This window comes from Homalodisca vitripennis, unplaced genomic scaffold (genome assembly GCF_021130785.1).
Source record: "Homalodisca vitripennis isolate AUS2020 unplaced genomic scaffold, UT_GWSS_2.1 ScUCBcl_1202;HRSCAF=4522, whole genome shotgun sequence".
Taxonomy (NCBI): domain Eukaryota; kingdom Metazoa; phylum Arthropoda; class Insecta; order Hemiptera; family Cicadellidae; genus Homalodisca; species Homalodisca vitripennis.
This window is the reverse complement of record NW_025777403.1, coordinates 8758-21220: the sequence shown is the minus strand read 5'-3', so window position 1 is coordinate 21220 and position 12463 is coordinate 8758. Positions and strand designations below refer to the sequence as shown.

At 32.8% G+C, this 12463-nt stretch overlaps 1 protein-coding gene across 1 annotated transcript; it reads right to left on the bottom strand.

Annotated features, from left to right (window-relative positions):
• Positions 1-278: 278 nt before the first annotated feature.
• LOC124371357 lies at positions 279-737 on the bottom strand. The gene has a single exon (XM_046829687.1). It carries the CDS (start codon positions 735-737, stop codon positions 279-281), a length of 459 nt encoding a protein of 152 aa, XP_046685643.1.
• Positions 738-12463: the final 11726 nt, after the last annotated feature.

The following is a 12463-nucleotide window of genomic DNA, read 5'->3' as shown; positions in this document are numbered from 1 at the left end:
TTTTACGGTAGCCAAGGTTCTGTCACGCAACCCTCTTTGCTTTTAACGCGAAGGACAACTTGGACAAGCGTGGGAAGAACCTTGCACGTGTCCTCGCTTCGCGGCATTATCCTCACCACGGTTTTAGCCGAGTGACGTCACCGAGAGTAGAGACAAGCGTTCTCTTGTGCTCGGTAAAAGGCTCACACTCGAAGAACGAAGGATGAGCGTCATCACAGTCCAATGACCAGTACGCACGCCGAGGTAACCTGACCTTCCCCATATGTTAAAGGTACTTCCTAAAGTAGCTGTGATTCTTCAGGAACTGACACATTTAGAAGATAATCTCCCTGTAGCTGCAGTTTATTCAGGCGTTGAGGTCTCTGATCAGATGAAAGGTTACCCTCGTCCCAAATTTTCTGCCAAACTTGCATGGTTTCTCTCCGCGCTGTTCCCGACGTTTCTTTTCTTCCATGCTCTGGGGCAAGGCCAAAGATCATCCGTCCCTCACTGATGAGAAGGTCGAGGGGAATGACTCCGGCCACATTCATAATAGCCGCACCCGACACTGTGCGGTACACGCAGGCGACCCTAAGCGCTGCTCTCCGCTGGACACTCGCCCACACTTTTACGCCGTACAGAAATGTGGCGTTTACGGTAGACATAAGAAGTCGTCTCTTGTCAGTTCTAGGGCCTACAATATTCTCTGTCCACCTACTGAGTGACGTTAAAACCCTTGCTGCCTTGTTGCAAACCATCTGGATATATTTTCAGTACTGCAAGCGGCAATCGACCATCACATCCATATACCTAGCCCGCCCTTGTTTTATTATACCTAATAATTTTTATGTCACTGCAAATCTCCACTATGCTACTGATTGACGATGAAAAGAACGGTGACAATATTGCGTGCAAACACTCTGTTAGAAACCGATACACAATCTTACCTATATAGAAAGGTATATTCGTAGATTTTATGTGCCTTTAACATTCCAGAACACTTCAAAATAACGATTTTAACTTATGGATATCACATTTATAGTCCTACAACGATGAAATTTGGCACACACGTGTCTTATGCTCAACTGAAAAAGTAGATATTTTTCAGGTACATCAGCCACCCATAGCGGCTTTGACACCCACATGCCTCATGACTTACAAAGAAAATCAAGAACAATTGCAATGAAAAACCAAAAATTACATGTTCAAGGTTCCCTAAGACTACTCCACCAAAAAACGCTCAGTACGCTAACCAAACAATATTGGATGACAATTCAGTGATGTTGTGAGGAGCTGAAATCAGTTATATCGTTGTACCGAAAACGGTTTTAACAACGAAAACCTGAACTATGCAATATAACAAATTACAAATTGGCAGAAGCGTACTGTCGCCAGACCTCCTAAAGGAGGTGGTGTAGACAATTTTTACTGAGACAAAATTTAGTTCACAAAATTTCCAATCAAAGAAACGACGCGAAAAATTATCGAAAGCTGTTGGGATCAAAGTACAATCTAACAGGTCAACATTAATTGTGATAGGGAATTTAAGGTCCTCCCAAGTGGAAATGAAGATCAGTTTTTTTCAAAATTCGAAGTGTTACTCACTGACCTGGCTAACCATCAATACGATTACGTCTCTTGACTGGGAATCTCAACGTGGATGCAATGGACAGCTAATCAATCATCCACCAGCGACTAGTCGATTCTGCTGAGGTCATTTGGCCTTGAATAATGTTGGTCAAAACCTCCAACGAGAGTGACGGATACAACACCAGTCGGCTATTGATAACACTCATCACAAACGTTTGAAAATGTCACAGATGTCGGTGGTCAACACAGCTATCTGGAACCACTATGGCCAAGAGGCAATCATTAGTGGAAAACAAATCGTCGACAGAACCAAGAATTACCAAAAACAATAAGAGACACGAGGCCAGAAAATATTGCTCTCCTCAATCTCGTTCCCTTTCAAAAGAAAGTGGAATTTTTTAGAATTCTTCACACCCAGTAGAACAGCAGTTTAAAATTTTTCAATGAATGTTTGAATTTCCATCTAAACACCTGCTGCCCTACAAAAATGATCAAACATCGTCACCTGAGAAGGTAAAATAATACTTGGTTCACTAAAGGCATTTTGGTTTCGAGAGAGAAACTCAAGTTTTTATCCGAAATATAAACAGAAAACTACCGTCAAATGAACAGTTCAAAAAATTTTTTTTCTGAAATTATAAAAAAATTTATAGAAAGGTGATCCAAGATGCAATAAAGCGTATGAGGTTCTTCAAAATCAATTATTTATTCAAAAAACGTTTTCTAAATACTGTATGGGGAATACATTAAACAATTACATCATCACGAATCAAGCAAATCACAGTCAAACAAATTGGGGACACCCTAGTGAGTGTTGCTTCTAGGGTTGCCGACGAGTTTAACGGATTTTTTGCGTCCGTTGCTTGTCGGACGGGGCCCCTCGTATCCATCGCTGCCAAAGGGGATCCCACGCGCAGACGGAGTCCCACCAATGGCTTCATGGCTCTGACTCCTGTAGTTGAGGAAGAGTTCGTAAAATCATTCAACAAATTTCCAGCTAAAAAATCAAATGATCAAGAATCGAGATCCTGTGGTTAGTAAAACAATGCTCAAGGCATTCGTGAAACATGACTCCAATTTTGGTTCAATTTGTCTTTTTTAAACTCAGGAGGTTTTTTCCCTCTCTCCTAGAAAAAATTGCAAATAGTGCATCCTATTTTCAAGAAAGAAAACCCCTGTTCAATAAATAATCTAGCGGCCGTCTCAATTTCGCCTGTATTGAGCAAAATATTGAAAAACTTTTTCTAACAGAGAATGAGTTATTTCTTAAAATAAAAATCAAATCCAGCTTTATGAACACCAATTTGGATTCAGGAAAAATAAATCTACGATAGAAGCAGTGGTGAGTCTGGTTGATATGGTTGTAGAGGAGACTAGAACGTCAGGAGTCACTCCATTAAGTCGTGTTTCCCTACGGACTGGCTAAAGCATTCGGACTGCGGGTTGATTGACCATGAAAATACTGCTTGACACACTAATTCTCAATGGCATCCGTGGTTGTGACCGCTCGGCGACTTTATGGATTAAATATCTATTTTTAAGTCAGAGATACTCAAGTGGTCCAGTTATCATAGACCAAACTTTCGAAAACAATCCAACTGAGTTATGGAGTCCCTCAGGGCTCAGCCCAATCCTTTTCCTGTTGTACGTCATGACGTACATTCATCGGTGCTGCATGGCAAAATTGTGCTGTTGCTGTATGACACGACTCATCTGTTTCAGAAGATAAAACACCTAGAAGGTTTGGAGCTACAAATCCTTGTGTCGATATCAACAATTAGGCGTGCCTGTGTGCAATTTTTCAATGCCTCAACCTTCAAACGAATTATTTCGAAATCCACAACGTGCTAAATTTCGCACTGCGTTCCAATGGACTCCCAATTGTGGTGTCAGCCGTCATGTGGCAGATTCATATTGGAAAGAAGTCTATTCCGCAAAAATTCCTTGGAATACTCCTCGACGAGGGTTGACATCGGAATAAATCACCTTGACCATAGTGTGTGCCAAAACCTGTGCCTCAGGAATTTATATGTTTGAGGTCCTTGGCCCGGTACTTGCACCCAGTCAGGTATTGATTGACGGCATATTATGGGCTAATTCACTCTCACGTTTCCTATGGAGTGGTGTTTGTGGGGGGCCTGTACAGGCAATAATTTCCTGAGGGTGGTTCAAATTGCAAAAATAAGCAATTGTTTTCATCGCCAAAGTTGAATTCAGAGAGGTCGTGCAGGACAGCATTAAAACTTATGCAACTGATTGACTCTGCCCAGTCTCTACATTTTAGAAACACTCTTTGTTCTGTTTGTCTAAATGTGCCCCTAACCAGGGGACGTGACATACACGGGTATGAGGACTAGAGGGCAGAGATAACTACCGTACTGGAAGACACAGAACGGTGTTTATGAGCACTTGCCTTCGCAGGCAGGTGTTCATTTATCAAACAGTTGCCAATTCTATTAACAAACGCCCAAACGCCCAAGCGTCAAAAAAAAAAAAAAAAAAAAAAAAAAAAAAAAAAAAAAAAAAAAAAAAAAAAAAAAAAAACAAAAAAAAAAAAAAAAATAAAAAAAAAAATCAAAAAAAAAAAAAAAAGAAAAAAAAAAAAAAAAAAAAAAAAAAAAAAAAAAAAAAAAAAAAAAAAAAAAAAAAAAAAAAAAAACAAAAAGAAAAAAAAAAAAAAAAAAAAAAAAAAATAAAAAAAAAAAAAAAAAAAAAAAAAAAAAAAAAAAAAAAAAAAAAATAAAAAAAAAAAAAAAAAAAAAAAAATAAAAAAAAAAAAAAAAAACAAAAAAAAATAAAAAAAAAAAAAAAAAAATAAAAAAAAAAAAAAAAAAAAAAAAAAAAAAAAAAAAAAAAAAAAAAAAAAAAGAAAAAAAAAAAAAAAAAAAAAACAAAAAAAAAAAAAAAAAAAAACAAAAAAAAAAAAAAAAAAAGCTCGTCTCTTAAGCGATTCCTCGTGTCAAAAGCATGTTACAGCGTTGACGAGTTTCTGGCGTTTAACTGGGAGACCGCCCCCAATCGATGACAGACTCCAGCGTCTGTAAGTGGAGTTGAGATTGGCGATGAGATGAATGAGACTGGAATGCATGAAATTTGTAAGTTTGGGACGTGGTGGTAATGTGGAATGCGAGTCTTAAATTTATAATTAATTCTGACGTTGCCATAACAATGTGTAATTGTGACGAGCATTTAAAAGATTCTGATTTGATTTGATGAAGGTAAAACCCAACTAGGGATTTAAAATGGGTTTCTACCCCTAGAAAAATGAAATATTTTTGTCTTTCGACTTATCGATGGCCTTTGAGGTTAAGATTTGAAACACGTGAATTAAGCCTTATCGACAAGAAATGACTAAAAGTAGTTTCATAACATTCTGTGGAGTGAGATTTCCATTTCAAAGAACTTTCAAAATCTTTACAGTACATTACTGTAACTGAGACAAGGCAAATAAGAAGTTAAATCTCCAGGAATAGAATATAAGCCATGTATCTCACTCGTAACTCAGTTACAAGCCTTGTCTTCGGTTCGGTGAACGAATAAACTATTAAAAGTTTATGATTATTGTACAAACAAACCTTTCCCTAGAAACAAATCTTTATATTACACTCCGCTACCTGTATGTTTGTTTCTTTACGAAGAAATTTAACGTTTGTGCTGAAACCTTTTTCAAAATAAAAACTACTACAAATAAATTAAAATAATTTGTTAAAAAGTCTCATTAGCTCATTAGTACGACAAGCGTTGCTTCACTAGTTGCTCATTATTAACTGAATAGCTAATTAATAAAATCAATCCCCTTTAATCATACGCGCGTAATTGTCTCTTTACCCTCCAAACTGGAACACGAGTACTTCGTAATTAAACATGTATCATATTCGTAAATTTCAAGTATCATATGCTTAGAATTCGTGATGGAGTAAGAAAAGTTGTATCAATGAACTAAGATAGATGGTGGCACCCCTATCCTCATTCCGGCCCACCACTGGCTCACTGGGCTTCAATTTCCTAAGCCTTAGACCTCTGAAAATGAGCTAGTTTGTTTCATCCATCTCACACGATAATGAGTTTTTCTCTTTTTTTGGATATATAACAACTATTCGTAATAATCTACGTATGTTATTCATATTTTTGAATATCTTATGTCGTTGGCAAATGAAAAGGTTATTTGTGAATAATTTCAACTTTTAGATTTGGGAGGAAGAAATTCTTAGCTATGCTAGTAAACAATTCTTATAAGACTATTTTTGGGTAGACTCGTTATATATGTCTAGATAAACGTTTAATGTAAAAACAAGTCAGTAGACACTAAACCATTCAACAGCTAGCTCATGGTTGGCTTTTTAATTGTTTTCCTCATATTGCATAGGGCATATATACCTCCACATCATATAGGCATACCTCCACAGTTTGAACAGTTATAAAGTTAATTTTGTTGTATTTATAGTATTTGTGAGAATTGTGCATCTTTTTTCAAATAGTTTTCGTTATGATAAATCAAACATGAATAAATTGTAACACAATGAGAAGACTTTGTGTGGTTGAAAATTTAAAACGCTATTTTCAATTTGCCATCGACACAAACATTGACTATTTGACATGTTGGACTTAAAGGACAAGAGAAAACTGATAAAAAAAACACTAAGGACCTTCATATTCCCTTAACATGCAGAGAGACAAGGCTCAACTGTGTTACTAACTCTAAGCCTAATCTCTCTGTAATTTGATATTCGCAGCCTACCAACTAACTCACTGTTCTGCACCCTCGAGCTATCTTAAGTCTCTGTATCCTGTAATGTTTCCTAGAGTACCCAAAAATATTGTGATCTAGATTTTTAATTTTTTATAAGTATAGTTTTAAAATAATTTAAATACGCAAAATTAATTTTTTATTCCAAATTCTTCTTTGCTACATACATAAGACCCACGAATAGGACCTACAATTTTAAGCTAAGTCAAATAAAGATTTCTTATTCTAAGAATTATTTATAATACTAAGTCTGATGATTGTAGTCCTGGTATTGTATGGACGTTATGGGTCGATTTGGAAACGAAATAGTGAATTGGTGATTAAAGAAATTATTTTGATATACGTATAGTATTTATATCTATACCAATAATAGTTTTCCACTTGTGATTTTTTTATAGTTAAACCCAAGCCTATGCAATTATAATATTGAAAAGGAATGAACTTAAGTTATTTTCGTTGCAGTTTATATTAGGAAAAGGCTTAGGCAACAGTTTTCGCTTCGACAAAGAATAGAGTTTGTTCCATCCCAGGTAGTAACACTACAAATAAACATAGAAATAATAAACAAGTTGATTTAAACACAACTGGTTGCACTTATTATTTTAACATAAATAATCTTTTTGAATTTTCCAAGGAAATACTCTTTATAAATTTACTATTCACATGTTGTTTGTCATTACTTCGATTCAAAGATGAAATATGTAAATGAGAGTTTTTTGTCTCACCTCCTTTACTTATTTTGCACTTTATTTATTTCATTAGTATATTAATTATCGGTTTATAAACAAAACAAGCGGCTTAACCAAAGGTATACGAGACCATGTTTAACTTACATGCGAGACAGAACAATAAAGTACGATTAGGGCAGTTTAAAGACCATAAAGCAATGAGCATGGTCCTATTCCTGGCGGCATCTGTTAATGGGTACAGGTGGTGGTAATGGCCATCTGGTTCTGTGTTAAAGTTATGTGGTTTACTGGAATAACTAGATTAATAATATATATTGAAATAATTTATTAGTTTATAATTAGATTTGAGAAAATTGAAGCCCGCAACAATCAATATTATATACTTACATAAAATAACAGGAAATAGATTATTGAATTTTCACAATGATGGAGTATGTGGATACCAAATTATATATTTGAATTGTTCATTAGTAAAGAGAAACAAGAAGAGTGTTTTTTATAAGTACTTATAAAATACAGAAATGAAATGCAAATGTATATGTTATTTGAAATATATGCTTTTATAAATGGATACGTAGTGGTTGAATTGGGGTTGCAATCCATAGGAAACTACATTTAGTTTTTTTGCTAACTTCCCACCAAAAGTCCTAGAACAAAGTCAATTTGACACATGTTGTCATATGTCTCTAGAAACTACCAGTACTATACATATCTTAAACCGGAAGTAAATTACGAGTATAATGGCCTGAAGAAGTCGCTTTGCATAGTAGATATTTTGGTCCAAATAAATATATATTCTCTTATTAGTGGTGACAATGCAAACACTACTACGGTACTGGAAGTAGATTTCAATAACAGACGTAAGGATGTGGAGGGACGATCTATGAAAACTTTTTTAAATTTTTTTTGCTTTATGCATGATTATTTTGGGTATACAGTAGGCAAATTATAACAACATACAATTATAATTATGTCATAAATAAAAATTAAATAACAAATCTGTTACTAAGCACTAATTACGAGAACGTCTAGACTAATTCGGCTAGTTTTTTTTTTGTTGAAAAATATTTGTTGAAATCCGAGAAAGTTTTATATGAATAGATAAGTTTGAAAAGTCACCTGAAATATCTTATAGTGTAAAAAAGAGTAATATTTATGTTTCATCATTCAAATTGAGCTGGTATTAAACAGCTGTTGACACATTCAGTAGAAATTAAATCACAACAGAGCCTGAATAATTTATTTAGATTAATATTTTAGAACTTTGGTTGGTCAGTAGCGACGCAAATAGAAAAGAAAAAGTTAATAGATTTTACTCTACATGTGCCAGTGAATAATTAAAACAAACTTGAATGAACAAAACTGTGAATGTTTCACGTAAGGTACTCGAAATTAGTGGGCTTCCTTGACAATGTGATAAGCCATTTTTACAGTGGCTTAAAACAACATTCCTCAACAATCCATTCTCTCAGGACTACAGTACGAAAATAAGAATATTTCTGTGACCTAAACATTACAAATGATTAATTTGAAATGCCGCATGAACTAAGATAGAATTTCTCATGCCGAAAGTTAGACGGATTTCCCCCTAAACCGTAATAAGCTTCTCAGCACTACGTATGTTTGCATATTTTTTAATCTGCATTACAAGACAACCTCAACTAAGGCACTGGAAATATTTTAGACCAGAAGTATGTGGCAAGAGCTAGAAATAAACGATTTTGTTTTGAAGTAGATTTCTGAGATCTATATTTTCATTTTTATTTCCTTTCTCGGGGCAACAAGGAAAACTCAGCTGTGAAGTCGGAGATATATTTAATTCGAACACGAAATCCTCGTAAAAGTGCAAAACATTATATAAGAGTCAGTTATTTATGATAGTCCTAATCATAAACACTAGAAATAATATGTATGCCTATTTGTGTTTGAAAAAGCTACATTCTATACAATATAAATGATTTTATTGAAAAATAGTCGTATAAGAACTTCGATTTCAAAAATTGCGAAAATTTTGAATATTTATTTGGTATTAATTTTTAAAATATTTAAACCATATAACGCTAGAGAAGTGTAATGAACAGGATGGCAAAGCGTCAAACGTTATATTTTAGGTTAGTTAAGAACAACTTAGTTAAGAAAAACTAGACAACTGTTTAAAATTTGTTAAAATTTATGTATCTACATAAATTTGTAACATTTGCACGCATTTGTGAACATGAGTTTGTGTTTGTGATAGATAGAATTATTACATTTAACCGTGCTGTTTAAAGACAAACGGTAAACTGGGATAGGGAAAATAATCTCTTTAGTTAAATATTTCAGCACGACGAGGGTTTTAATTTTAAAATGAATGATTTTGATTTTGATAAGAGTATTGTTGAATTCTGAAAAATAAAATATTTTCATTTCATTTAATATTCGATTCGATATTTTCTTTAAATATTCCATAAAGAATTTATCTTTCTTTATATTATTTATATTTATTAAAATACTGGTGCTAACAATCTTGGATTTTTAATCGAGGTTACATTACAATCTATTTAGTGAATACTCCATTAAGTACATTAGTTTAGTTGAAAATTGTGCATGATTTACAAATGATGCATATGATGGCATTGATCGTTCAGATAGTTTTTTGAGCTCCTATTTCAGCTATTCACTTTAAAATAAAAATGTATTTAAGGTATCAGTTTACACGATTTAATTGTATAATAAACTGCTAAGACAACTAAATATTACTGAGATACTGCAGAATGGTTCAAAATCAACATAACGGTTATTTGAAATATATATTACAAATAGCACTTAACGCTATTTTAAATACCTATAAATCTTCTCGAAGTAATACAATATTTTAACTTTTCAGTCTTCAGGGATGTAGCCCTAAGGCTCTTCAAAATAATTTAAACGTCAAAAACAAAATTGATACAAAAAATGTTGACTATAATAAAACAAACATACTCGTAAAAGAAAAACAGGAAAACTTACTCGAACATATCTAACCGTATTTAAAACTGAGTTATTATTTTATATTTTGTTTTGATTTTTGAAACACTATATTAAAATACTTATTTATTTGTGATATTCATTGCTTTAAATCTGTATTAGTGTTTGATACTTGATGAGGTTGATTTCACATTGCTCTCCTGTTCGATATTGCTTGATGTATTACACTTACAAGTTTCAAAACCATTAAAATTGTTAATAATTAATATGGAACACTAATTTAAACCGGGTCTCATTAAACTTATAAACACGAACTTGAGATTAAACTGAGTTTAATAACTGTTTGAGAATCTGTGGCAAAAGCACGTCCTGTGATCGATGGAGACACTATTCATTATATCTCTTCCTGAAGCAATCTTCTATTGCTTCTACTCGTATCTGGTTTGTTTCAGGATATTAATAGTTGGATATTGAAACTTAAGTACAGTTTGTGGTTTTGTTTATGTCCTAAAATTTTCTGTCTGAAAATAACAGAAAATCGTCAACGTATGATGGCTTTTATAAATAACTTCAATACAGTTATAATTAATTGAAATATATTAATAGTAAAATGTGTTGTAACATTACTTTAATTGCTTTATGTATATAACTGTATATATGTTTGATCACACAAGGGAATTAATAACACAGTAATGTTTATATGGAAATATTTATGTTGTATATTTAGTGTTACTTAGGTTTTTTTGTGTTGGTGTTTGTATTCATTTTATTTTATATTGGCGTATGAGGATACTCGGATTGTTTAACTTAAACTTAACTTAAAATAAGATCGTACTTTACTTAAAAAAGAATCTAAAATAACCAAACAATTAAGACTATCTAGGTTAGATTAATATTACACTACACATTAAAATAAGTTCCTGCGATAATTACAGAAATGAGATTTTTGAGCAAGAGGATAAAAATAAAGCATTTACATTGAAAAATTTGTTTGATGTAACTTTGAATGAGGTTACTTTACATCGAACTTTAATCACATTTAAAGAGAGAAAAAATCCTTCATTTGATAAAAAAGTTGTTAGGACCACAAAATATAATTACCTGTTAAGTTATTAGGTATTAAACATAGTTTTTATCACACAATTTGGTATTAAACATTTCTTAACACGTACATAAAGAATGGTTAGTTTAAACATTAAGGATTTTCTGAAACACCAGCCAGGTATGCTAATCTTACTAACCGCACAAAAATACAATATATCTTGGTACAGGGAATTCATAGAAAGTAATTGTCACATAGACAATTAAATACAGACTTTATTTATACACATCTTACATTTTTACGTCAAAATATAAATATTCTTAATATTTATACAGAATGTATTCATATTAAATGGTAATATTATACACTGAACTAAGAGAAGGATAAATTGAAGATAAACTTTACTTTCGCCTTGAATTGGCAATGCTAGAAAGTGCCAATGCTTTTCCAGCATTGCTACTTATGTGTAGTTGTGAGTATTAAGCATTTATGTAATCGTCTGTAATCGAGTAACGGTTTTATAATTCATAAAACTGACACAACAACTACTAATTTGTGAGATAAATTGTGCTATTTAAATAAGATTATTTAGGATGTTCGTTTAAATAACTGATGAATATTGATAATTTTATAATATAACTTGTTTAGAACTTGCAAATAAATTGTTTAATGTAGACAAATGAGCTCAATTAAAATCAAAGTCTACTAAAAAATCTGTGTAATCATCCTTATATTATATTTTCGTACTGTCTCCTACGTTTTCCCTTTCTTATTACTAAATGTTCTTAAATAATTTTCTATGTGATACGAAACAAACGTTAGACGAACGAGAATGTTTTTATACCAGCGTTAAGTGTACTTGTGCACACTTGTATCTTACTATCCCAAAAGTAGGCTCTAGCAGTAAACAAAGTGGAACAAAATCAGAGGTACGGATCTAATAGAGAATGTTCTTCATAAAACATTTATTTACTGCTAATACAAATCAGACGTGAATGATGACATGAGATGAAAATTAAGCTATAACAAAGTAATACTATCAGATCATTAATTATGTTGTTTAAAAATCTTAGTTTAACTATAGTTTTGTGAGGTTTCTTCCCTATATACCTTGTGTCAAGACTATACAAATCTCTCATTGCTCATCTTAGTCTGTAAATCAGTCAAACTCGTGGTGAACCGGAAAACAATCATGAGCGTAAGGTATGTAGTTGATACATAACCGCCTGTGTTCATTCTCTATAACACTTCATTTTGACCTTTAATATAATTGAGATAAATATTTAACTGTTTTATTGTGTTACACATTTACTTCACCTGCACCCCAACGCAGAAATACAGGTTCTTGTTCCACTCAGCACATTTTATGTGTTTAATCTAGGACCAACTGCTGCAGCGATTCCGTATTGCAGGTGCATTACACTGCATTACACTCCAGTTGAATCCTGACAGGAACATCGTTGAAAATTA